We start from the raw sequence: 27,423 nt of genomic DNA, 5'->3' as shown, positions 1-27,423 counted from the left end.
CTGGCCGTAGAAAATGAAGAAGAGTTCAATTTGGGCTTGATGTTACTAAGTAATGCACAATTAGATGATCATGTTTATATCGGAGGAGTGATTATCTCCACAAGAAAGCCTATTAATAATTAATCTTGAATATTTGTTGCTCCTCTGAGAGAGGAAAAAAAGTTAATTACCCACTGACTCGCAGCATAATTTAATAGGTTGAAATGTTGAGAGATTCTTTTTGAGGGTTCTAGCAACAGCTCTTCCCCTTTCAGCTTCCAGCCCTTCCTGATCTCTTATTCTGGCAGTTGGGCAAATGCTCTCTGCATATTTGTCCATCATTGCCAGAAGTGCTGTCACTTTCCCCTCCCGCCTCCTGAACTTCCCGTGTCTCTATTCACCCTGCATATTCTCTGCAGAGACTGAAGATTTCTCTGTTTCTGATCCAGCTCAAAAGACAGGTATTGATCCAACTAAGAGCTCACAAGTCTCTGTCTTCCTTGCAGTGGTGAAATTTCAACAGCGGTTTGTGTTCCCTGTTCGTTTCGGTGGAACGATGATAGAGCACTGGTGGAGCTCTGACCTTGCCTTTAAAATCTACATGAGAAAAAGCACCCAGAAAAAGGTACTTGTTAAAAGTTGCTTATACTTTGTGTCCTGAAAAGCAAAAAAAAACCACCCCTTGGTGTTTCAATTTCCTCCAGACAGTTATGCACACAGAAGTGGCTTCTTTAAGTCTTAATGCAATGCTTCTTTTCAAGTGCTGACGTCTCAGCCATCAGAGGCAAAACGGACAAAAGCAACGTGGCTCGACCGAGCAGCTTTTTAACCAACCATTGGAGGGGTTAGGTAGGGAAATGACACTGTGTGCAGACGCTGTAAGTTGAACTCAATGCTGTTCAATCTTGTCACCCAGCTAAATGATTTTCTGAGTTCAAGACTGACGAGCAAAAAAAAAAAAAAAAAAGCCTTTCCCTCATCCTTAAAACTGAGCTCTTGCTGTGGAAGCACATTGGATCAATTACAGACATGAGTCTTCAGAGAGAGCACAGCTTGTTTAGGTGCACAGACTGAGTTAACGGGGGTGCACTTGATATCGTTGCTCTGATCAGGGTAAGGGGAATAACGTGAGTTGTGAGAAATCGGCATAGCTTGTGCATCTAGGAAAAAAAAAGATCTTTATTTTGGGCAAATAGATGCAAGTAACCATATTTGCATAATCGTCTGCACGTGTTAAAAGTCGGCTGTTGGTGTTAACTCAGCCTAGGTTTTGTTTTCATCACCACCAAAGATATCTGGTCGTCAAAGATATCTGCCCATCTGTTCTGTAAGGAGCTTTTCTTTTAATGGATTAATAAATCGTGTCTTTAAGTAGGGAAATCTTGCTCGGTAATGAGGATTTGGAATGTTAATTTCTGTATTAATCTGGAACTGTTTACTGTCGGCGCTGCAAGAATTTTCCTTACAGTTTTCCTAGTGATACTTGGAACTGGAACTAAGGGAAACTTTCCTACAAATCCCTGTTGGTACCACTAATGGTGTCAAGGTGGGGAGGGTGAGTGGCTGACCATGGCTTTCCAGCTCTTTCGGAAGCCTTTTGCTTCACAATATGCCCATAGTTGTTTAGCCCTGACGGAAATCTTACAAAATTTTCTTTTTCTCCCCTCAGCCAGTGGCCGTTGGCTCGGCAGTGCTTCAGCTGTGCAAGGTTATTCAGTCGGAGTTGCTCACTGTCAGCGACGAGATACCTGTGGAAAAGAGGGAGATCAGATACAAGTTGGACCACTAAAGGTATGGTTTTTTGCTACACACAGCTAGAGTTAAACCGTCCGCTGTTACTGAATTTGGCCAGATGTTCTCTCTCTTCTTTTTTTCCCCCCTCTTTCTTCTCTGTTAATTTGCCCAGGCCTCAGATATGGAAGTTCGTAAGGCCAATACAAGGCAACATGAAACTTTCTTTTTCCTTGGGGTTTTTGGAAAAATATTTAGCACCTTCTCCAAGTCTAAGGATTTTGGTGTGTGAAGTTCCTCTGGCTGCAGGGTGAAACAAGAGTCAATAAGCTAGGGCTTGGGTACAGAAACCACTCTGCCAGCAGACTTTGAGTGGCTCAGGGCTGGGAGGTTTGGCAATATGAGAACAGGAACGCTGCAGCTCTGTGTTCCTTAGCTCCACACGTGATATGTGCTGAGGCCTCTCCTGCCACAGAGGCCTGATGCTCCTGCCCTTGGCAGCACTTTCTCTCTTCAGGGGTTGCCTTCTTGAGCCAAAATTTCTTCTAGCAAGTTCAGCATCTGATTGAGAAGGTGTAACAGTTCTGCACAGCACACTTGAGAGGTTTGCCACTTCTGAGGATAAAGAGCCCTCTAGATTAGTAAACGAAGGGTGAAGAGATATTTGGAAATCTTACATTCAGAGCTCCTCAATTATTCCAAGAGAACCTGAGCAAGGATTGGTTCTGTCACTTTGTAGTTCAAGGTGTGCCTGATGTTCTTTGTCACGGGGGCCTGTGAAACTTGTCGGCCTTCTTCCAGAGAAACTATTCAGCTGAGCAGCCAGTAGAGGAGCCACAGGAAAGTGAAACACAAAACATTGAGGTTAGGTGTGGGAGGAGTTCACTGATGGCAGGAGAAGAGAATGGCATGTGGTACAGGAGACAAGGGAGCAGAACAGGATGTGGAAGGAGGCGTTGGAGGAAATTAGTGAAACAAAATTCAATACAAGAACTGATGGAAAGGGAAGCTAATCTTTATTTTTAGGAAAACTGATTTTGGTCACTCTGTCTCTTAGATTTCACCCACTCAGTGTAATACCTACCTATCATCACCACGTGTGTCCAGCTATTCTGGCCAGGGCATGGAGGACAAGGGATGTCAGCTAAAGAGTCCACATCAAACTTCTTTGGTTTTTCTGACGGATGGTCTTGAATGCCTCTTCTTTGGATGTGCCTTTTATACCCTTCAGCAATAGATACTGTTTGGGATCTTTTTTCCCCAATATCTTGTCTCATTCCTCCTAATTCTTAGGCATTTTTCGAACTCTCGATTCTTGAGTCTGATTATTTTGTTTCCCTTAACTGGGTATTTTATGGCTTGAATCCTTCCTTTCTTTATCATGCTGCCTTATCTTCTGAGTTCAATTTGTTCTTCATCCTGTCTTGTCACGTGAGGAAAAAATAGGAGACCACAGAAGGGCAGGAACTTAGGGCCAGCTAAAATCAGCAAGGAATGTAAAGGTGAAAGAACAGTGAAAGAGAGAGAAACGCTTTTTTCATAATTTTCCTTGAGCAGTAATTGCTGTAACAAGGTTTATTTTGCACTCACAGCTGTAGCTTGTAGCCAGCTGTATCTAAAGGTAAGCGCTCTGGGTGATGATATAACACAGTTCTGGAGCAAACCACGCAGCGCTTTGTTCCTGAGTTCATGTTGCAGTCTCTTGTCTTGGCACATCTTGTGATCAGCTCGATTTGCCTTTTTCAATACAGGTGTCGTTAGAGCTCGCTGCTGACAACAAGGACTTCACCTGCACCGCTGCCAGGTCAGCAGTGGCTGCGCAGCAAGTCCCAGCGCACGCCGTAAGAAGTCCCCGGCTGGAAATCCGGGAGCCCAACAGGAATGGTGTAAACACAGAGAGCTGCGTGAACTTTAGCAACCGTGAGGACCTGCAGAACGGGAGCAGCCAGCACGAATGTTGGGTGGCCACCACGGGCTGTATCAACCTCTGTGGCCCGTAGTTTGATGGCACAAACACCTGCATCTGAAGATTACGGGTTATTGCTGCACGTGCTGCTGATGGTGCCTGATGGGAAGGATTTCATTGCTGAGCAGTACGGGCTCCACACTTCTTGCAACGTGTATTTAAACTGCAAGCTGCTCAGCACAGAGGAGGCAACAAAATCTGCTGTCATATGGGGCACGACACAACCTGCCTTTAATTTTTCTCAGGCAAGTCACCTTTCTGCCATGTTAAACTGATTTAAATGTGCTATTCCACACCGCCACCTGTTTCAAAGATGGTTTTATGTATGTAGGAACCTCTCTGCTCGGCTCTGTCCAATACACTAAAAGTATTTTCAGCATTGTTTTGGCTGCTTTGCACAGTTTGAAATGCAGCTCCTAGAATCACCCAAGTAATAAATGAGACTCAAGGTACAAAAGAGAAACAGTTGGAGAAGTTTAGGTTAAAACTGGGCACAAAATTTGACATCTCCTTTCTTCTGCTTTGGAAAGAAAGCATTGAGGATGGCATCCTAATATGTAAATGTAGATTATTTTTTTTAATTTTGTTCCATTCCTTGGCGTTCTCTTTCTTCTTAACAGGTTTATCAGCACAGAAGTGTGAGCTTCTATCCTGACATGGGCCAGAGCCTTCCCCCAGCAAACAGCAGAATTTCAGATATTTAATAATTCGAGTTTGTGATGTTTTTCTCAACATATTTCCTTGGAAAAGTCAGCATGCTCAAATGCATTTGTTCTGTTTTTAGCAATGCCTAGTGATTTGTGAGACTTCTCGCTCTTCAACTGAAAAAGTGAAATGTACAAACGTAGCACAAGAAGTCTGAAATAGTTGTCTGAAAGGATTTAGCTGTGGTTTAGTAAGTAGGCGTTAAAGTTAAAAGCAATTGTTCTTAAGGTAGTGTGTGATCATGCGTTAAAATTTGTATAAATTGTGTTTATTTTCCTGGCTACCAGTTTTCTGACACTTACTAGGCAATTTAATTTTCATTTCCACTTCTGGAGCACACAGTTCTGTACACTGTGGAAGAACACAGTGCTACCGGAACTCTCTGCACGAAGCAAATAACTTCGAGTGTGTTCCGTGTCCTGATTCTGAATTAAACTCTTCCAGGTGATGCCTTTTTCATTGACTTCCAAGCGCTTGGAGCGACTGAAGAACAACGTCATGATTATCGAAGCATGGAACAAGCTGGGAAGCCCTGGCAGTGACAGGCTGCTGGGATTAGTGAAGCTGCCTCTTCATCAGTTCTACGTCTCATTCAAGTAAACAGCTTTGTTCCACGTTTTAGTGGGTCGGAAGAAATCCTAACTGATGCTCGGGGAAAGAAGAGAAGGATGGCATCTGAGGTGTTGCGGGAGGGTTCTTAGCAATGATTTGTAGCAAAAGGCGTTTTTGTCAAGCTCGAGCTCCCTCTGACGCTTCTACACTGATCAGTGTCTGAATAATTTATAGTGTCCTGGTACAGAAATAGAAGCAGGCAGTGAGAAATAGAGCCTGCGCTGCACCAGGCTGGGATCCAGGTTAACTTGTGGAACTATGGAAGAGTAAAGCTACAAGAGATCAAAGTGACTGCCCAGGAAAAGTGATTCCATGGGTGATTTTCCAAGGCTGTGACTGATGGAGTGATTTTGTTCTTGGTTCTGCTCTGCCTGCATCCAATCGCTAGGGATGCTGCCAGTTTGCGTGGCACGGGATAGTGCTCGTGGTGTCAAAAACCTGCCTACTGCACGTGTTAATTGTTATTTTATCCAGTGGGTCTCTCCAGAGCTCTTTGTTCTTTTTGCTTCAATGTTTTGGCTTCTCGTTCAGTCAAATAAAATACCAGATTAAAATAATTTAAATTAATAGCAATACCGGACAGAAAAGATTCTTTCCAATGGGCAGGATTAGTTCCTTTTATTTTGGTCAGACTAGTCATAGGTGGAAATCAGCTGGTGCTGGAGCTGGCTCGCAGCTACATTATTAATTGTTAGTGTGCCATTTGTTAGTGGCTGTTTTTTTTGTGTTTTTTTTTGTTGTTAGTTAGTTAGTTTGTTTTGTTTCATAGTCATAGAAGGGTTTGGGTTGGAAGAGGCCTTAAAGCCCACCTAATTCCAACTCCCTACGTGGGCAGGGACACCTCCCACGAGACCAGGCTGCCGAAAGAAGCAATATATATATATATATTTTGTGCCTCTCTTTTGCTTGTGTGTATCTTCAGTGTGTTATTAAAGGTTTTTGCACTTCTTCGGGAGATTGTCCCCATCCCTGCTTGTCTTTCTGCCCAAGTCCATCTCCAAAGGCATACAACTACCTCATAAAAATCATATATGGCTACAGTAAATTAATAGAGGTCTTGTTCCAGTTCGCCACCTTGCTCACAGATCTCTAGGCTGGCTTATGATTAAGGCCACTTGGTTTTCAGAGGGCTTTCATTGCCAGAAATAGCCTTTTCCAGTCAGCAGAACATGGAGCTGGGCTTTATGAGGGCTGTAATGTGATGGGGCTGAATTCTGGGGGAAGAGAAATAGATTGGTCTCTGATTACATTGAATGTTCCATCTAAAATGAGTTGTGTGATCGTGGTCAAATACAGATGGCTCACTCTCAGGCTTTGTTTGTTTGTTTGTTTGTTTTTAATCTGTTGTAGGGATCCAAAGATTTCCCACCTGCTCCTGCAAGCTCAGTATCCCGTGGTTGCTGTGGACAGCTACATGCCCGTGATAGATGTCTTTACCGGCAGTAAAAGCGGAAGCCTGCGGGTCATTCTGGCGATGGGGTCAGCGGATCAAATAGTGGCACTGCAAAGGCTAAAAAATGAAGAAGGAATGGTGCCTCCCTCACCCAGCGCCCTGCCCACTCTCTGGACCCTCCTCCCCCAAAGCCCACAATGGTATTGTTTGTTAAATTCCCCTTATTTGTTTTACAGTGCTTATATTGCTGCTAAGGACACGTGAAAAGAATTTTACCTTTGGGTTCATTGACAGACCGGTCATCCCCAATCTTTTTGATTTTATAACCAACTTTTGTTATGGATGATCGTGTTCTGTGCAAAATTGCATTGTTTGTACTCCTTTCTCATCTGCTTTCTCTCCAGTCTGGACATTATTCCCCTTCTTACTGCCCTGCATGTCCACCCCTTCTATTTACATGACGAATGCAGTAAAAATAATTCTAGAAAATCTTAATTTTCACAGCCTAATTCTGTACCATACAGGTTTTGCCACTACGTTTGGGTTGTATACACATAGACTTCCAAGCTTTTTATGTGCTGTGGTTTGTGGTGTCTGCAGGAAAAAATACTATCAGGCTTTCAGTATTTCTGTGAGCTTCAGGGAAAAAATGGCAGATATCTGAGCTTCTCAGAATCTCATGTTCCTAATCCTTGTGTGCTCTTTCCTAAACAGTTTTCCTTTCCATGTGCATTTTATTTGTTTTATTAGCTGTTAGAGAGAGAGGGGAAGAACTGATGGAGCACGTCTTTGAGATTCACGTGGAGAGCGTGAAAGGACTCACCCCCCTGCAGTCCACAGTCTGGGGAGAGGCTGACTGCTACGTGCAGTACTATTTCCCAGTTCAAGAGCCTGGCTCTGGTGCATTGCAGGGAACTGAACTGCGTGAGGATGGTAAGTTTGTTTTATGACACCTCCTTATTTAGAGCTCTAGTTAAATATCTCCTCAGAGATCAGCTCAGTACAGGTAGTGACCTTCTAGTACTTGGGCTAGGTCGGTAAATTAAAAGCTTGCTTCAGCTGAGGCAGATGGCAAAGTTTCCAGCAAAAAAAGGTGCCTGGTGTTCAGTCTATTCACGCAGTACATTTCTGAACAGCTTTGCAGGGAATACCAGGACCATGTACGGTTAAATTCAGCAAAGACTTTACATGCACAATCCTTCTGAGATACTCAATTTTTATGCATACACAAGAAAAGACCACCTGCTTTAAATCCTTGGGAGTAGCAAGGAGTATTTAAATAACTGCAGTTGTAGAAAAAGACTGTGGTGGCTCTGTGTACTTTAAATCACTAATATGTATTTCCTCTGAAGAATGACAGTGACGTTGTTCCATAGCAACTGCTGTGGACTGTGTCAGCTTCCAGCCACATTTAACGATAGTTTGCAGCCCGCGTCTCACAGATTTGTGGGTGAATTGCTCGGAAAAGAATTGTGAAGTGAAATTCAGAAGAGCAAGCATTTTGTCAGGAGGCTTTAACATATCGTCCGTGGGTCCTGCCTCCTGAAGGACTGCCAAAAGGAAAGGGCTGGAACCCACTAATGCAGACAACTGAAGCGCTAGGATGTTTCTGTGCCTCATGGTGTGGTCTGCACAGAGGCTTCCTGTGCTTCCAACAGCCAAAAGCAGGGAGTTTCCATAGAGCCATATGAACAGAGCAGTTTTGCTCTGATTTTGGCCACGCTTTTTAGCACGTATGTGACACTGCATGAATGTGGCCGCATTGCTTCCAGGTCCAGCACTGCTTTCCTGTCCCTACACAGGTCTTCCCAGCACTTCTGATTCTGTATTAACTTGCCCAAAACCTGTTCGGGTGTTTGAAATTCAGAACGTGATTGTCTTCTGATTCTCTGCTTGGATTTGAATTCAGCGGTGGCTGTTTAACCAACTCCGTTTGACTCGTAGGCATCAAGTTAAAGCCTTTTCGCACAGCAACCGCTTTGTGCATTCCCGATCCTGTCTTTAATGATGAGCGTCACCATTCCTTGTTGGTTCCTGCTGATGTCCCAGTTCAGAGGCTCCTGGTCGGTGCATTTATGGCACCTGGAACAGTCGGAGGAGGAATCCAGTTTGAAGTCTGGTGCAGGTACAGCATAACATCATATTCTTTGTAGATGTCACAGCAGTACAGATGGAGGCGTGTCTGTTACTTAAAAATCTCTAGCTATGGTTATTGAATAGTAAGGGAAAAATTGGTTAACTCGTCAGCATCTGGTGATGAATAGCTGCATTTAATATTGTTTAAGACATTTGAGCCTTTTTCCACTAAAAGTGCTGATTAGCCTTTTCTTCTTAAAAGCTCATTAGCAAGCGTGTGCTGGCTAATAAAGCTGTAACAAGGAAAGGGTAGCATAGGTAAGACATTTTGTTATTTTTTCCACTTTATTACCAGCATAGTGGTCTAAAAACAATGTTGAGATACTTGGCATGTCTGCATTTTAATAGGACCCTGGCAATATGATTGCATTGTTTTGGTCTTTTTCCCTAATACAAGTCACTGGCTTCAAGAGAATACACCGTAAAATGTTTACGATATATAAATATATATATTGTTTTGTATTTCTAATATTCTTCTTAGATGATTGGAGAGTGTTAGCTTATGCTTGTGCCTATTTGCACAATGTTTAGTGATATAGATAAGATGAAATCGTCTCATTTAAGTGAAGTTCAAATCATGATTTCTTTGGCAGCTGAAGCTAATTACTAGTAACAGAAAGTAGAGAACATAAAGATGGACAACTTTAGAAAAGCCTAATTAAAATAACTGTCATCTGTTCATTCTGTAGGAAACAAGCCAAGCTATTAAAAATTCCCAGGTTCGTTTTATATGCTGGATGTGTTCACATCAATGTTGGTAATGACCAGAGCAGCTGAAGTTACAAATTGTTAGTACCTGGCATCAAATACACACTTTCGTGACTTCAATTTAATCTTGCCCTAACCACTCTCATATGTTGGCTAGTTTTAGGCTGTTTTGGTACAAAGGAACAAATTACTGAGCTGGAAACTTTTTGAGAATTATGTAGACATCTTCTTGCCAGCTCGTAATATTTGAAATGAAAAAAGCTTGCCAACAGATCCTAGTAATTAGGGAGGAGCTTAGGTACTGATTACAAGATTCCAAATCATAGAGTTCTTGCTATGACACTAGCAGCATCTTGAATTCCTTCTAGAAGCATGGGGGGGAAGGAGAGAAACCAGCAGGTGTACTACAACAAGATATTGGGACTAGAAGTCAGGCAGTGCTCCACCCAGGACTCAAACAGTCTATTCATTGCCCCAAAACGCAAAGAGAAACCCAAGTCTATGTTACTACCACGTTAGTCAGTCACTGCTGCTGAAAACACAGTGGATGCCTTTCTCCTGGTCTCCTGGTTCAGTAGATACGATGCCAAACCTGGTTTTAAGCTGAGTGAAGCAGAGTAGCACAGTTAGAAACTGTCTTGACTCACTTTATACACTAACAAACTGGCACCACGAATCTGTTCCGCAAGTAACATTTTGATTTACTAACAGAAACTGAGAGTGGGGAATATTGTGTGCTAGATCCTTCTCTTGTTTTCCTTTGGGATGCCAATTTTGAGTAGAGTTTTTGCTAGTTGCCTGGCTACGACTAGTACAAGTGTACATGTTTAGCATTATCTACTTTGAGCACTTAATCTTTTTTTTTTTTCCTTTGGGAATTCACTTACATGAGTTTATCCCTTAGCTATCAGGAGCCTAACAGGTCGTGTTTGGAGACACGCAAAATAGAGTGGACTTTTGTGTTTTGAGAGAAATGATGATCACTTTGTCGTTGCCCAAGCAGCATGACTGACACTGCTCCTTTGTGTCTTCCCAGGTATTACTACCCAAATGTCAGAGACCAGATGGTTGCCAAAGGGACCTTGCCTTTGTCGCGGCTGTGTGCCATGGTGACTATGCAGCATCGTGAGCAAATAGACATACAGACCTTTAATCTTCCGTTGATCCCGAGGACTGATTCCTCAGAGGAATTTCACCTGCAGTCTTCAGGTAAGGAAGGCTTGTGTTTTTTCACTCGTCTATAAGATGAGAGTCTGCGTATTCACTGCCAAGATAAATTAATATGTATTTGTGTTGACAACTGATAATCAGCCAGGGGTGTTTTTCCTCCCAGATTTCACTGGACCTAGTGAGAGTCAGTGAGAAACATGAGCAACCTCAAAGTCCTAGCAAGTTTTAGAAAAGCCCTTCCTATGTATTGACCTGCTAAATTGCCAAATAAGCCACAGTTAGGTTTCCCATGTAAGGTAAGGAATGGGAGGTCTGAAGGAGGGCTGTGCGTGGTATTTCGTATGAGCAGAGACATCTTTCTGTTCTGCGGTAGTTCTTTCAAATAATACAAACATCAGCACTGGGAAGGCCACTGAGGAAACCTCTATAACCTCTTTCCATCACAGGTTTAGCATTAACTGTAAAAATGAAAGGCAGCTTCTTGGAAAGAGTGGCCATAAGAAAAATGCAAAGAAAATCTGTGGTCGCAGGGGAATTCAGTATACTTCAGTTATTTTGTAACAAATTAGCCACGTCAGAAAACCTCATTGAAGCTTTTGTCACTGCAGTGCTATTAAAAAGATCTGTTGAAGCACTGCAGTAATATATTTAAAAACTATTACAATAAACGCACACATGAGGGCGCGTCTGGGTTAAGCAGGCCGTCCTGGTTTTACTATGTCATAAATTTGGCAGTGAGAAGAAGCCATTACGACCGTCTGATCGACTGCCAGTAGGTCAGGCTGCAGGCTGCAGTCCTTAAAATCTCCTCCTGTGCCTCCAAATCTTTCGTGCCTCCTGTACCAGCCCGTAAGGAAGCAGAGCACCTTGCACAGCCAGTTTCAACAATCTTTGATTCCCAGCTAAACCTCTCTGTTTTTTCCATATGGATTTTTTAATGCATTAATAGAGTAAATTTTATATTAAGAGTTACAACTGAGCGTTGATTCTCTTGGATGCAACTGTACAAAAAGTTGACCATTTCCTTGCTTTCTTTCTTTCACTGAATCCAGGCTTGCTTGATGTGAGCGTGAGATACCACCGTTTTGTGAAAACAGCAGGAACAACCGCTCGGGCTGTTTCTCTGTCTGTACAAATACACAGAGCAGCTGGTTTGCAAGCAGCAGCCAGGTAAAGCCTAGCCCTAAAAGAAAGATTACTTTTTTTTCTCTTAAAATAACTTTATCTGGAGACAGCAGGCTGAAACATTAGATTAGTACAAACTGTAACTGGCCAACTTTCCATCTGCAGAGACCGAGATTCAAACTGGGTTCTGATCAGAAGTGAAAATATTTTTATACAGTGGTTATTTTTGTCCCTTAAACTGCAGAACAATGTAGTAGCAGTCGTACTACAGCAAGCTTGAGACTGTAATATTGAGAATGAAGTAGTTTAGACTTGCAATGCTTTAGCAAAGCGAAGAGCTGGGAAAGACATCATGTGGTATTCTTACAAGCAAAGCTCTAGCCATAGCTTTTGGTCCCTCAGCCTTTTGTGCAGTATTACTTCCTTCCACATTTTTCTACACTGAAGGGTGGAATAAAATGGTGTCTGTGTGGGCACTGGATCTTGGTGTTACTGATGCTATTTAAAAGCTAGTTAAGACATGTTTTCTTGAATTTGAATGGGGAAATGTGGGTAAACTAACTGGTAGATGACACGTCTCTTTTCTCCAGAAGGCTGCTGCTGTTACTGCACGGTATCACATTAACTTAATTCTTGAAAATTGCACATTCTAAGTGTAAAATAAAAAGGTGGAAGAGAGGGAGTCAATTCTGTAAGCTAAGAGAGGATGACTCCTCTTGTTCTAGAGTATTGCCCACTGATCTTTTTTAGTGTTGCTGAGCTCCTGATCCTAATTAATTCAAGTAGAGTCCTTACGATGAAGATCACTACCATATCATGCTTGAAGAAGTTAATTTTGAATGACCTCCAAGCTCTTTATACATCAGGTGTATGACCTGAATAATACCTGGGTCTGTTCTATTGTAAAACACCCCATCTGTTAATTTCACCTCCTTTTGTTTATCAGGTATAAAAATAATTTAGCTTGGCCATTCACTTCCTTCTGGGGTAGGTTCTCTGGGAAGTTATCCTACAGCTTTGTCTACAGTATGGGATGTTTTTCAAGGTGCTGAGTACTTTCTCAATGACTTTGGTCTCAGATCCTGACAAGGATAAAAGCACAGCCACCAGTGTTGGACCTTGTCATAGTTACTGTCATCATTTTGTATCTTTTCCTACTGTATTCAGATGAAAAAAATGATGAAAATAATCTGCAGCAAAAACCTATTTTGACTTAAAATACAAGTTGTTTTGTCTCATCTTTTTTTGCCACAAAGACTTGAAAGCTTTGTATTAATTGAATAATTAATTGAAATTCTAGATTTCTTGTACTGTACATTCATTCTCATCCTTGTTTTCTTTTTGCATACTAAATGAAGAGCTGTGGCAGAAAAGAACCCTTCGGTCCAGTACTATGCAGGTGTGGGAGTTAACGCTTATGTCTCTGTGCACCTCTCCTTCCTACCTGAGACAGAGAGGCGCAACACACAAGCTGTGGCTCGTTCTTTCTGCCCAGAGTTTGAGCACCGCATAGAGTTTCCTTGTAACCTCATCATCCAGAAAAGCAGCGGAGAAGCCTCTTGTTTGGGAGAGCTCTTGCAGGCTGCCAATATCGTCTTCTCTGTCTACCATCAGAACGTCAAGTCAGGTAAGGAGGAAAAGTGATTAATGACTAAGTGTAGTTGCATAATGATCCAGTCCTTTAATTTTCAGTGTAGAAGACAGGCTATTCTGTGCAGTTGCTAATAGATGTAATTACCGAAATGGTCTTCAGAGAAGGCTTTGGGAGGTACTGTTCCCCTTGCACAAAGAGTTAAGGCTTCCAATGCTCCAGTTGATCAAGATCACCTTTTAAATGAAAAGGTAACAATTAATAGTAATAGTTCTTAACTCTTGAAGCACACTGGCTTTGTATGTGTGTGCCTTATTGCCTTCGCTTTATGAACGAGGTAATGGAGGTTCAGAAAAACGACAGCTTAAAATCCTCCAATGATCCTATGTCAGATAAGCAAGATTCTTTCATAACACAACAACATACTGTAGAATTATTTTGTAAACAAAAGTTATCTAAAGATGACGTTGTTTCTTACTTCTGGGGAAGAAAAGTCAGAAGTGGCATGTAGAGTAACTGTGTAGTAAAGTACACCGCTAGCTCCCTACTGATTACTTAGTGCTCACCTGTGGAAACATTCCCCAAAAGCTTCTCCAAATTCAGTGGTGGTGGAGCACGTATCCTGTAATTAATGTGCATTGGGAGCACTTACAGACAAGCTTTGTTGACACCCCTGGTTCTCACTGAATTTGGCTTCATATTTTCTGCACCGTTTGTTTTTTCTTTTTTCCTTTTTTCATGGGTTTAAAGTGTTCCCGGTATGACAGATGAGCTGTTTGCTGTTAAGGCGATACAGCTTTCTTTCAAAGAAGACGGTCTGAATAGCTTCTAAATCTTGCGTTCTAGCTTGGTGTATTTACAAAATTATTTGTTTTCCAGCCACTGACACATTGGCAGCTCGGACATCAAAAGATTATCTTCTTGGGACAGTTACAATTCCAACCAGAGACCTACTGAGAAGAAGATCAGGTAATGCAGCAGTGTTACGCTACCAATGTTCCGTGTACGTGCTATTGTAATTGCTTAAAACAATTTTGATTCCTATGGTATTTTTTAGACTAAAGTTCTCTCAGATACTGCACATCTTCATTAAAAATCCTGTATTAGAAAGCTCATAAATGAGATGTTGTTTGAAGATCAGTTTTTAGGGTGTAGGATCTGACTGTCTTGTGCATTGAGTACAACTTACACTGCTAGCATGGATTTTTTGGAAACTGCAAGAGAGCAGCTGTTTGCACCTTATTAAGAGTAAGGAACTGTACAGACTAGAAACTGGAGACACTTATACTCATCAATTGACAGCTGAACTGGCTGAAGGAATGTTAACCTGCTTAATACTTTATTTGGTGCTCTTCATTTTCAAGTTTAAGATGGAAAGTTTAAGAGTTGTAGCGTTCAGCGGAGGACCAGTGATTACTTTTGAGTTGTCAAAGCTGGAAACAAAAGCTTAGATTAAAAGCAGTTGAATTAACTTTTTTTTTTTTTTAAACTAAATGTAATATGCAAAGTAACACTAGATAGAAGAGGTAAAGATTTTGTAAGATACAAACTAACACCAGATAGAAGAGGTAAAGATTATGTGTAATATCTTTTATCCCTCCCACAGATCAGGTTGCTCAAAGCTCCATCCAACCTGGCCTTGAATGCTTCCAGGGATGGGGCATCCACAGCTTCTCTGGGCAAGCTGTTCCAGTGCCCCGCCACCCTCTGAGTGAAGAATTTCTTCCTTATATCTAATCTAAATCTACCCTCTCTAAAGCCTTAAACTCCTTGTCCTATCTGTGCACTCCCTGATAAAGAGTCCCTCCCCATCTTTCCTGTAGGAAATGATGTTTTCATTATCATAATGATGATTTTCATTAACATAATTATGTTTTCGTTATCATCTTGTTTATTTCTGCTTTAATTTCAGTGTAGCGCCCATTTTCGCCAACCGTGAAGTCTTTGGTTTATTTTAAGAAAATAGGAACGGAAATTTTTAAGAAAATCGGAAGAGAGGAGGAAAAAACTGAGAATGCCTGATTATAGTTAGAGATTCATGGAATATAGTTTTATTGTAAAATGAGTATCGTTAATGAAATGGAAAGAAAAACGCGTTTTGGATCAGCGCTACCTGTGTGGTTGTCTGAGGTCTAACAATTTGCTGCTTTTTCAGGCTAGAAATGAATTCCAAACTCACAGGAAATAGACGCTTCGAGTACTGGTTCTTGACTGATGACCAGAGTGCAGAATTTTTTTTGCTGACGTTTTCAGAGGGTAGGAAAAGTCTAATTATGATCTCTTCTCCTGAAGGTATTACAGGCTGGTACCCCCCTTACCCTAGCTGAAGATGTAATGCCTTCACACCGCACAAACATCATGCAGGCCGTTGGGGGAGGACTGGAACTTTCTGTGACTTTTGCTCATCACGGTGACAGAGAGCGTGTTTTGGAGGCTGCGAAGCTTCTGGGATGGAACAGTGAGGAAAGCCCTGAGGACAGTTTGTGAGAGTGACGAATGGGATCAGAGTGACAGTCCAGTGGCTGTGACCATTTCAACCCCAAGGGTGTGGCTGCCTGTGCACTGCGTGCTGCTCGCAGGGCAGATGCACCTGAACAGAAGCACCTACTGCTACCTCAGGTATAAGCTATACGATCAGGAAGCCACGTGGACTTCGCTTAGGAGGCCAAAATTGAGTGACGACGCAAAGAAAGTCACGGTGGACTTTAAGAAACCAAACAAAGTGACCCTCAGAAGGAGCCAAGGGCTGATTTGGTTCTTCAGGGAGGAGAAACTAGAAATCCAGGTGTGGTGGGCATATGGTAAAGAAAATGATGCGGAAAGACCACTTGATACAGATCGTCTCATTGGATCCGCCTATGTCGACCTCGGAGCGTTAGCAGAGAGGTCAAGGAAAGCGCTGAGCGTTGGTGGTAAGTTCATAAAGAACGTTGTCATGTTCTAGTTCTCTTTATTGACGTTGCTTAAATCCGTAGTGAAGCAAAAAATGTACAGCTTTGTTTTGTCCTCGATGCAATACACACTCAACTCCTCCTTTCATCGACGATAAACAAGGTTCGGATGCGTGCCTCTCTGGATTCAAAACCTAGCAAGCTTAAATGGGTGCAAAATTGGTAGCAATGATCAATAACAATTAGCCTAGCTGGATTAATGAGGAATGTTCCTTGAGAATGGCGGTTTGGGCATCGTAATAGAGTGAGAATAGAATATCTCAAGAAGGCTGAATGTTTGTAGTCAGAGCAAAGGACTAAGCAAGAGAAGATCATGGGTGTATGCAGAGGCGCTCTTCACAGGACTCGCAGGAAGTTGACGTGTTTCAGACAGCAATCTGAACTACCAGTGAGAAAATGAAGTGCACCATTTGGAGGTTTGGTCATTATTTTTACCTTTCCAAGCTGATATTCTTCACTGTGTGATACCTGGCTTAGAAGTTACATTGAAAATCAAAATCGTTCTGCTGAGAGATCTTAAAATAATGAACTGGGCCAACTTTTTCCAAGATCCTATCCTTTCTTTCTCTTCTTTAGCTGGTTGTTTGTGAATTCTCTTCCAGGAGTTTACCCGTTGTTCAGATGCAATGCTGCAGACCTAGCAGGGGCTGCTGTACGTGTTCACGTTGTCCTTTCTTCCACTTCTGCTGCCCTGACCAGCAGACTTCACTGTGCTGAGGAATACAGCAGTAGTGAAGATGAAAGCACAGAGAAAGCACCTGACCCGAGCCAACAGGTCGAAAATCATTGTCAGAATCCGGATATCGTAAGTTCAGAAATCCCCAGTGAGAAACCACAAGAAGGCGACGTGGAGTTTCTGGAAAACACAATTGCTGTCAATATCCTCGTGGAAAGAGCAATGCATCTAAGTTTAAAAGGTAAACCACCACCACCTCCCTTTTTGTTGGTGGTGGCTTTGTTTTTAATTTGTATGTGTGTGTTTTTGTTTGGTTGGTTTGCTTCCTGGGTTCTGCTCCTTACAGGTACTGCAAGGAGCAATTTACAGACAAAAAGCCCAGGAATTTTCTTCCATCTTACTCCAGCAGTGAATGAATGCAGCGGGTTTTGATCTTGGCTCGCAGTATTGCAACCCTGAGACCATTGCATCATAGAATAAGTAGAGGGGAAGCAGGAATTTAAACTATTCAGCCCCTCTCTATTAATAAAAACCAAATATAAATGATATAACGTTCACTGTTACAGATGACAGCTGAATTCTGCAGTTAAGAATTCTCTGAATAACTTAACCCCGAGATCCTCCTGTCTCAAAGACTCTTGCCAATTTGCATTTTTAGCATATAATCAATTTGTAAAGCTGGCTTATTTGTGCTATCTGGAGGCTGCCAGCCGCAGCAGAGGAAGGGCAGTGTAAGGGCAGAGCAGCCTGAACTCCCCCAGGCTTGTCGCTCTGCTTCTCGCTCTGTACGGTGGGAATTACAGCGAGGTGGCTGCTCACTGTGCTGAGCGTGACCAAAGAATTCCCTTCGCTTTTAAATTTATGCTAAGCATATTAAAATATTCCTTCCTAGCGAGCGATGTTTGCTTCTGGATGTGCAGTAAGGTAACGTGGCGAGTTTCCAGTTTCGGAAGCCTTGTTTGCCTCAAGTTGCAGTCTATAAACAAATCTGGTTTATTAAAGGTGAGAAGTGCCTCACCCTTCACCTTGGGCACCTTTAATGCTGCATGACTTGCTCGCTTTGTGTTTGCTCAGCACTCGGAGTGATCAGGTCTCTTTCGGACCATTACAGATGCAAATATGCAGTGTTACCAAATATGAATAAGGGACTGACTCGAGGTGAGCTTACTGGACATGTCTCCCTTAAAATCAACTAGTTCGTAGTCCAGGTGACGTGGCAGAAAAAAGCCCTCAGCATTTTCTGGCATGTCACAGCTAAGAGAGTCAAAGAGAAGCCATAACTTAATTCATTCTGATCCACAGTGAGCCCCACAGGTGGCTTTTTTATAATCAGTGCTTCTATAATCCTTTGGAATTCGTAGCCTTTGGAAACTTGATGCAACATTATTTGCCACTGCAAAGTTTTGGGAGTGATAAGGAGGTGTCTTTTGATGGTGTACACTATGGCAATGTTTCTGTCTTCAAACGAATTACCTTCTCTTGGTATTTTTAGAAGAGGCAATGGATACACTGGAACAGTGCATATATAAGCTGGTTACAACAAGAATTTGCATTCTTCAGGATAAAAATTGCATTACCATGTTACAGATGAAAAGGCTAGAATACGTTTCCAGTCCAGTAGGTAATGGATGTTAAACTTCCTGCAGTTTTGGAAGAACTACTTAAGACACTCGATTTTCAAAAATTGAGTGAAGTTACAAAATGTTTTCCCAAGTCTCTTGATATTTTTTGGTGTTCTGGAGTGACTTTTCCTGTTTTTTCTTTTTTTTTTTTTTCCATCTTCCAAAAATACAAAGAAAAGAACCTACATTTCATAACGTCAGAAAGGAATGAAATTACTTCTACTTTGACTGCAAAAATTGATTATTATTTTTTTTTTTAGGTCTGCCTTTACATGCAAGAGCCGGTGAGCTGGTCTAGACAGGTCCTGCTCATTTCTCTTAGCTGATCTCACATAACCCACGCCTGTGTTTGACTTGCCGTGTCTATCGTCTTGCCAAACTGAGAGGAGTTCTGTGTGGCATGTTTTAACTGAAGCCATTTTTCATACTAAAAATAAATTTTTTTTAAAAATCCTCTTCTTGGTTAAACCTTCACGGTTAAGGGATAATAAGTGAGCGGTAACTCCGTAAGCTACAGCAAACCAATCACATTTATTTTCATGGCGAATCAGACTGCAGGAGAAAAGAGATTTTTGTAGTTAAATCAGATTCATACTCATCGGTTTTGATCATTCTGGACAGCGAAGTCTTAGAGAAGCCCAAAGCCACACGCAGAGTCCTTGGAAAGCAGAGTTGAGGAAGCAATCCGTAACAACAGGGCGGTATTTGGTGGCAAAGTGTGACCTTGTTTCCCCTTGGCTAAATCCATTTCTCCTAGCAGATTTTGCCAGCTACCAGTTCAGCATCTCAGCGGCTCCATTAGCAGTAAAATGCTTCTACAGCTCTGCAAGCCAGAACACGCTGCAGCAAATTAATCTCGCTAAAGTGACAGTGACAAAGAGGGTCCGAGCCTGGAGGAAGGGTCGCGTGCAGAGGGGAAGTAGCAGGGAGGTAGAAATCTTCTGATTCCTTCTCTGAATTTCCTAAGTGCCTTTGCATGTCACCGTCCCCCACAGAGGCCCTAAGCCTCCTTTTTGAGCTGGAATTCAGCGCGGCTGACTGTATAATTTCTGCATCTTTCATTCAGTACTTTCTAATCCATAATATCCAGCGGCATCTAGGGAATATCGAGCTCCATCCCTTAATTTGATCTTGCGTTCCTCTGATTATAAACTTCCTGCCTCTAAGTGCAAGCACACCCAATTGTATCGGACTAGTTCATTCACCTGTTTTCTCACGAGTGTTTTCCCAGCTTATTTCAGGACAAATGAGGGAGAAAGTGGTCATATATCCAACCCTGAACTGTGCTTATGCAAGGAATTTCCTAAAGCTTTCATAGGTGCATTGCAGAGTGAATTGCATCCCTAGTTGCTCAGCTCAGCAATCACAAAGATCCACTTTGGGTATGGAGTAAAACCAAAGTATTTAAAACCAAATTAAATATTTGCTAAAGCTACTTCGTACAACTTCAGCTGCTCCCTGTGTAGCTCCCCGGGCTAGGGCATGAAGACGATTTTTTTCCTTCCCTATCTTTGATGTTTTGACCAAAATATTAAGGCCTCATCTACACGAGATTGTTTTTTTTTTCTCAAATTTCCTACTGATGCAGTAGCAGGGCTGGTGGGAGCACACAAGCACTTTCTTAGTAATCGAGTGCTGGAATAGGGTCCCAGGGATCTGCGTATTATTCCTAGCTTTGCCTTTGACTTCTCAGATGATCTTGGGCAAACGTTTTCTCTGTTCCATCCTTAAATATTCCAGTTTCTGTCCTATAAAAGGTTCGTGTAACGTTTGCCCCTTTTTGTAAACATGAAGTATTTTCAGCTCCACCAGTGAAAAGGAGCATTTCCTAGATGGTGAATTTATTTGTTAATGAACAGTTTTTAACTGCTAATCCTTCCTTTACTTCTTTCCACAGACGTTATTAATAAGCTTTTTATCCTTTGGACAAATCCGACGTTAATTCTGTGTAATTTCAGGGAGTCCCCTAACAGAACGGGAAGTAACAGCACCCAGCAGCTGCGTGACGTTTGCTGTTGCTGGCGCGGATGCTCCAGTAACGACTTCGGTGATAGAAAACACAGACTCGCCCGTCTGGGACTTTCAGCAGCAAGCAAGGTGCGTGGTGTGGACTCGCACAGACGTGCTCGCAGAGCCTCTGGGTCTGACAGCCAGTGGCTAAGTGTGAAAATAACACACCCAGTTAGGGGTGCCTTTCTGCTTACTGCTTTATTTCCCGCTCATGGGTGTTATCGGCTGTAAGCCTAGACTCCCTTTCATTCAGAGGCTCCAGCTTTTGATCCTGCGAGCTCTAAAAGGCGCTTTGGCCAGCTTTGAGGAGCAGTCTTGGTCAGCTTCTCTCAGCTACAAATGCGTATTTCCATGTTTTACAATTGCCACGTGCTTACCCTGGGTAAAAAGTTACGTGAGGAAGCTTGATCTTAAAGCTAACATGAGGAATGACCTGCACTGAACCTTGGCTGCACTGTGTTTTTGTGGCTTAAGACCTTGGATGAGTCAGTTTGTTTCCACTCATCCCTAGTTTCTCCATCTAGAGGAAGGGGCTGGTAATGGCTAAAGGTCTCTTGGGAAGATACATAAAGATTTGATCCAGTTTATTGGCTTTTTCTGTACATTTTCCTTTGTTTTATGCTTAGCGAACTGGCAAATCAGTACAGCAAACGCAGCTCAGACTGAGGTATCAGAGCCTAGGTTGGAGCAGGTGAATTGACCACTCCAAAGCACCTCAGCTGATCAATTTGTACCTTGTAATAGCCAGTAATAAACCTGTGTTTGCGATCTTGTTGTTTCTCCAGAGCTTCCATACCAAATCTTAAATTAATGCCAAAGCAATAGCCAAGGGTGTTTTCTAAACGAGGTGAAACAAGTCAGATACAGGCAACAGGAAAGCTTATCTGGTTTATTTTGTCCATCACAAAATGTTTGCAAATCACTCAGTCACTCCTGTGACTGCACAGGAGTGGGCTTTTCCTACCAGACTGCTGAGTTGGGTTTTTGGCTTTAGGGAATTGTAATATGAAGGTGAAACCTTTGAAAGGCAAATAGCTGAAGATTAAAGGTTTGTTTCAGAGGTTGCTTATGCCCCAACTCATATCTGAATTGCTTTAAGCAACTTAAAAGCTGCTCCGCTAAGATATTTTCATTTCAATGTTCAGGGTTTGGTTTGGTTTGGTTTTCCAGAAATCAGCTTTCAGATATTACAGCTTTCAACCTTAACCCCAGTGTTTTGCTGTCCCTGTACTTACTGAGTCATGAGACTGTTTCTCTTTCCTAAAATTCCTTGTGGTTTCCATGTCCTAACTTTTAAATCTACGGAAAGAGTGAGGAGAGGGAAATATTTCTTGAATAATCGAAAGCCCAAACCACGTAAGATAGTTATGCTTTTGAGGACTTGGTGATTATTTTTTTTCTGCTCATCACTCCAGGAAGAAACTGACTTGTCTGGGTAGATACAGTGTCACTGAATCTTCAGAGACATTTTACTGTACTTGATCTTTTTCCTACTTCCCATAACGAAATATGATTTTCTTCTTCACAGATTATCCAAAGAACTTCTGCTGGATCCACAGCAAACATTGGTCTTCAAAGTGTGGCATAAAGCAGCAGGTAAAATTTGTAGGGCTCTATTGAGAAGAGAGTTTTTCTGCATCCCTTTTCTTGAGTGACTTCAAGTAAATTAAAGAGTGGAATTGTAAAAATATTTTGGCCTTGCACTAGAAGAATACTGTAGATAAATACACATTGATTTCCTGCCCCTCAGCATCCTTCTTTTCCCCATTAATCTTCTGGCAAGGTTTGGTTCATTTGCATTTCCATTTTTTAATTTGACAGCATTTTAGAGGCTGGATTTTCCTACTGAACATACGTTCTTTACTGTGTTTTTCATCTGCTGTTGCATTCAAATAATGTTGTAGTGGCAAGGGTATGTTTTAAGAATTATTTTGTGTCCAGTATTAGCAGTCACTGGGTCAGCTGGAGGCCTAATAACAAATACAAGCTTTTTGTAAGCATTTTACTGAACCTTCTATGTATTGTTAAATGGTAAAAGTTACTGCTAACGGGTCAAATTGGTATTTGCTTGTTTTGTGCTAGCCCAGATACTCCAATATTTAATGGATACCAGCCCAGCACATGTTTAAAAGTCTGTGTGTTTATTGTTGGGAAGACAGCCCTGCTTTTTCACTTCAAACTGCTGTGATGTGAGCTTTAAAATCTGGATCTTTTCCCCCATTTCTTTTCACGTATTAAAGTTCAGCTGGCAGAATTTGTGCTTCAAAACTAAACTTCCTGTGTTAGTCAGCCTTTCTCTGCATTATGCAGAGTGCCGTGTGTACACAGCGATTCTCCTGCCAGTCCTTCTCCCTGCCCTGGTCTTTCATTGTTTCTGCGGAGACATTTTTAGCTGAACGTAACTGCTAAAATAATCCAAGTAACATCCTCTTCTTGGGTAGGATTGTTTGTTCTGCACTTCAGATAAATTTGCAAGACAGAAAAGACGAAATGTCGCACAAGAAACGAAACAGCGTAATGCCAGTGGGCATTTTTGAAAGTTTAGGCAACACGAGAAGGGAAGAAATGTGAGTTTCTGAAGTGAGAATGCAATTCTGGAGGCAGAATGCATTTGCTGAGGTCATCAGATTGGCTTTCAGGTTTGTTTTTACAAGCCTCTGGCTGTCTTTTATTTCTAGCCCATTTTCAAACTGAATGTTTTTCACTTTATTATAACCCTTTGTTAACTAGTCCGCCTGATAAAGTGTTAGATAGGCTGTGAACTACCTTGATGTCCTTCCTTACACCTGCAGCAAGGCCCCTGTTCTGCTGTGAGCTACCTCAGTGTCAGCATTCAGGTTATCAACAACTACAGTAGGGACAGACATTTTGGGTTATCTGCAGGGACAAAGCTGTTTTAATTGCTTGAAACAATTTTTCCTTCTCAGCCAGACACACATAGGTATCTTATATTTGTGTTTTTACCAGCCTTCAAACTAAGTTTCTTTTATTTTCTTAAATCCTATTCTTTACACCACTTTTTTTTTTCACTCTTTTCTTTTTCTTCATCTCATGAGAGCTGTCAGAGCCTTTAACCCTTTTTTTTTTGGGGGGGGGGGGGGGTTTATAAGATGTCTTTCCCTGTAAAGCTTCAACACATTTCAAGGCCTGTATAACTGACTGACTTTTGGCATTTCTGAAAATGTTTCGTTTTCATACAGCTTAAATTAATATGTGCTTTATATTCTTCTTCCTCAGAGACTGAGCGAGTGATAGGATTTGCATCTGTGGACCTTTCTCCTCTTCTTTCTGGCTTCCAGCTAGTGTGCGGGTGGTACAACATTACAGACTTCAGCGGGCAGTGCCGAGGACAGATCAAAATAGCAGTTTCCCCCCTTCAAAACATAAATAATCTCAAAGAAGAAAAGCAGGCAAGGATTCGGACCCAGACTCCAAATTCTTCAGTATGTAGCTGAATTTCTTACCCTATTTTATACCAAATTTTTCATACCAAATTTTATCAAATTACTCCTAATAATCAGCACTGACTAGGTTTCTGAAGAAATGAGCAAAAAACACATAATCCATTCTTTAAGAATATTGCTTTCTAGTTCCTTAGTACCTGCAGGACAGCAGTAGTTACAGCGCTCAGTTAAACCTTGGTCATGATCATCCCCAGTGGCTTATATCACTCTGCTGTTACCTGATGGGTGCTTTTTTAAAATTATTATTATTATTATTATTTTTTACCGTTAGGAGGAGATTCTGTGGTTTTGGGAGACTGGCATTGTTCCGTTTGATTGGTAGCTGATGCCCAAAACCGTAATTTAAATTTGCTGTTTTCCCAATTAGGAAATTTCGAATTTGACAGAGATTTAGTTTTCTGGAAGTTTTGCCATTTCACATGTGTGTTTTAGTCTCTCGACTTTCCAGTTGTACTGGGATGTGATACACACATGGAATGGAGTCACTGTACCCTACTTTCCATCAGTTTCCTCTTTGGTAGGGCAGAGAGAGATCCATCAATCCTCATGCTACATGTAACACATGCAGTTACTAAAAACAAAAAGGTAGAATTTTATCCTGTTGCTGAGTTAACATTTTGTGGTTTTTGTAATATTTTATGATACTATTTTCAGCATGTGTTGTCGGTTTTTATTTTCTGTTATTAGCCACGTTTCCCTTTTTTGGATGCCTGCTTTATACAGGAAGGTTGGAACTGGAAAATAAATTGGAAGCTGTGGTTACAAATGAACAAAGGCTTTAAAACAGACTTCCTGTATTTCGATATTGGAATCTGCCTTCTAATAAATGCTTCTGAAATAAGAGTGTTGTTAAGTGGCAATTTGGCTCAGTGCTGCAAAATCCTTTGAAAATTTAAATTTAGGAAACTTAAGTTTTTATTTGTTAGCGCAGCAAGATAGTACTTTAATTTATTTTTTTCTTACTGTGGAAATCTCACATGTGGTGTTTCTCTTTTCTAGGTGAAAGACAGCTTTCCAATGTTTCCCAGTAACGTTACAAGCTTTTCCAAGCAGATGTCAAATACCTTGTCAAAGGAAGTTAGTGTTCCTACTCGAGAACCGTAAGTCAACTGGCTCTGGGTCATTTTGGTCATTTTGGGGACTCAGAAGTCCACATATCTGAAAACATAAAGCCCTGTCAGAGGTCTTTCCCTGTGTTTGGACTTAAAGATTTTACCAAATTCCCTTTACCAGTGAGAGGAGCCCAGGAGATGGCAATGTTGGGACATGTACCTTTCTACGAAATCCGGATCTTTTTCTCACTGGTGATTCCTGATTGTTGCATTTCCAGCTTTCTGCTTTAGGATTTACCCTATGCCAAGGCTAAAATTGGCAATTATTTCTTCCAGGCCTTTATAGGAATAAGGGTTTTTTATAGTAAGAAATTAGAAGTGAGTGTTACTGGTGTATCCCCTTCATTTTGCCATACCTCCTGGTTGGTGAAGTGCTGTGGTATTGCGCATTCCAGGACTAGTACTGTCAGATATCCTGCGGAAATTCTGCTCAATGTCCCTTAAAACAAGCACCAGTGTGTGTACATGTATCTAGCAACACATAAGAGAGCATGTTAATTCATGGTTGGTTTATTTAGCGCACGTAAGAGATGGTATTTCTCCTGTGCGTGTCTTTGAAGTGTAGAGGGTCCATGGGCCAGCATTATTTGGCCTGACCAGCCAGACTGACAGCTGCTGGTGGGCGTTGCAGATTCCCTACCAGCTGCACTATGGGTAGCTGCAGGGTTTTTTTTTTTGTTTTACTGTAAACCTGACACAGTCAGTAAAGGCCATTCTTGATGACATTTGGAAAAGCTAGTTTCACCCGCCAGTGGCTCTTTAGTGTGCTTAAAGCTGTTGCATGTTCTTAGTTAGCAGGCTTCACAAAATCAGAGATACCGAACTGCTTTCTGTGGTTACATGTAGGCCTGTTCCTGGCAGAGTGAACTCCCCTAAGACGCGCACACCTCGTCATGAAGAGCATATGCAGAATGTGCGCAGATTTCATGAGTCCTTGCAGCAAGCGGAAGGAAACGCACACCGGGCAGCCAAGATGGACTCGTTATCGCTGTCATCACGTGCTCTCTTCTCTAACTGCTCTCAGGTAAGGCAGAGCTGTAGCCAAAATCTTGATCTAGGCGTTCCTGCTCCGGCAGGGGGATTGGACTAGATGATCTTTGAAGGTCCCTTCCAATTCCTACCATTCTGTGATTCTGTGAAGATGGTAATGCAAAGCCTTAGATTCGCAAAGCGGAGCTTGAAACTTAAGAATTCTTGCGTTCAAAGGAAATGAAAATATACAGTAACTGATTAAAAGTTATCAGTGGGATATCTGTAATAACAGCGGGGTGAGATGAAATTGGAAAAGCAGGGTCTGGGCGGCAACTCAGCATTAGGACTGAGGTGCTCTAGCAATGCAGTGAGTCTCCAAAGGGAAACAGTAACAGCAGTGTTTTCAAATCTAGGTTGAATGCTTTGCTTTATCCATCTCTGTTCATCTGTAACTCAGCACACACTAGTAAGCCAATACTCCTTTGAGTAACTTTTCACAGATAGAAGAGCAACCCTGTAAGCACTTTCATCGTGCATGTAGCTGGATGTCCTTTCCCAGCAGGATGCCTTTATTTTTGCTAGAAGCACCTATTTATTTATTTATTTTTGACTAGATTCTAGGTTTATAGATCAGGTCTAAATTTTGGGAGAAGAATTTTCATTACCTGTAGGAATATGGGACTGAAAGAGACTCTGAGTCGTTCCATCCCTTCCCCAGCTACCACAAGCAATATATCTTGAAATCCTTAGAACTTAAGCAGATATAAATCCTTAGATTTTTATCATGCTCAGTCATAAAGTAATAACATTGCCATTAAGACTTCTGCTGGAAGGTCATTTCAAATCCAACTTTCTTTGAGTGAGTACGTTTAAAACTAGCTCCTTTTTTTAAACTTCCAGCCTAAATTTGTCCTTGAGAAAGCTTTCTCCTTTTGCTTAGGTAGAGTAACCTCAGCACCTACGTACTGATCTGTTTTTCAATAATAATCCTTAGTCCTGTGTTTGCTTATTTACATGCAGTTGACTGGAATGATACAAACAGAACCAGCCTGCCGTAGGTTGTTGTGGTTTGGGGTTTTGTTTTTATCAATTTTTTACCACTGCTTACAGAAAAAACTTGAGTGAGCTGGATGAGGTTCAGAGATACTTCAGTCAGAAGCTGACCAGGTCTTTTCCTGACTTCAGTTACGGTAACACACCCCAAGCCACGAAGAGCAGGAGAGTGATCATCAAGGCTTGGAGCCGAGAAGCGGATCCCAATGGGTACCATCTTCTGAAAAAGTCGAGTCAGTTGGTGTCTCAGGTCAGCAGCCTCATCAATGGTAAGTTGTCACTTGGCCTGGAATTTTTGGTCAGATGCTGCCTTAAAGTATCTTCAAATTTCTCACATAATCGAGGCCAATCCCTGGTGTTGGTCACCAGAATGTGTTAGGCCACTGCGGGAACGTTTCGGAGAGATTTTCAGACTTCTTTTGGTAATGATAAGTTGGGTCGAGACAC

The 27,423-nt window shown here is 41.8% G+C and overlaps 1 protein-coding gene across 1 annotated transcript in view; it reads left to right on the top strand.

Annotated features, from left to right (window-relative positions):
- The window catches only part of C2CD3 (C2 domain containing 3 centriole elongation regulator), a 51,323-nt gene that overhangs the window by 11,590 nt on the left and 12,310 nt on the right, over nucleotides 1-27,423 (top strand). Inside the window, 27 exon segments of the mRNA XM_040534068.1 lie at nucleotides 486-604; nucleotides 1,649-1,730; nucleotides 1,733-1,770; nucleotides 3,462-3,640; nucleotides 3,642-3,921; nucleotides 4,826-4,977; nucleotides 6,344-6,531; nucleotides 6,534-6,591; nucleotides 7,144-7,319; nucleotides 8,331-8,511; nucleotides 10,267-10,439; nucleotides 11,453-11,570; nucleotides 12,884-13,152; nucleotides 13,996-14,085; nucleotides 15,409-15,425; nucleotides 15,427-15,599; nucleotides 15,601-16,028; nucleotides 16,670-16,984; nucleotides 20,324-20,462; nucleotides 21,904-21,971; nucleotides 23,613-23,818; nucleotides 24,839-24,939; nucleotides 25,798-25,954; nucleotides 25,956-25,975; nucleotides 27,034-27,116; nucleotides 27,119-27,161; nucleotides 27,163-27,245. Of these exon segments, the coding sequence (XP_040390002.1) occupies nucleotides 486-604; nucleotides 1,649-1,730; nucleotides 1,733-1,770; nucleotides 3,462-3,640; nucleotides 3,642-3,921; nucleotides 4,826-4,977; nucleotides 6,344-6,531; nucleotides 6,534-6,591; nucleotides 7,144-7,319; nucleotides 8,331-8,511; nucleotides 10,267-10,439; nucleotides 11,453-11,570; nucleotides 12,884-13,152; nucleotides 13,996-14,085; nucleotides 15,409-15,425; nucleotides 15,427-15,599; nucleotides 15,601-16,028; nucleotides 16,670-16,984; nucleotides 20,324-20,462; nucleotides 21,904-21,971; nucleotides 23,613-23,818; nucleotides 24,839-24,939; nucleotides 25,798-25,954; nucleotides 25,956-25,975; nucleotides 27,034-27,116; nucleotides 27,119-27,161; nucleotides 27,163-27,245 (3,936 nt within the window).

Source organism: Cygnus olor, chromosome 1 (genome assembly GCF_009769625.2).
Source record: "Cygnus olor isolate bCygOlo1 chromosome 1, bCygOlo1.pri.v2, whole genome shotgun sequence".
NCBI lineage: Eukaryota > Metazoa > Chordata > Aves > Anseriformes > Anatidae > Cygnus > Cygnus olor.
Note: the sequence above shows the minus strand (reverse complement) of the source record. Positions and strands in the feature narration are given on the sequence as shown.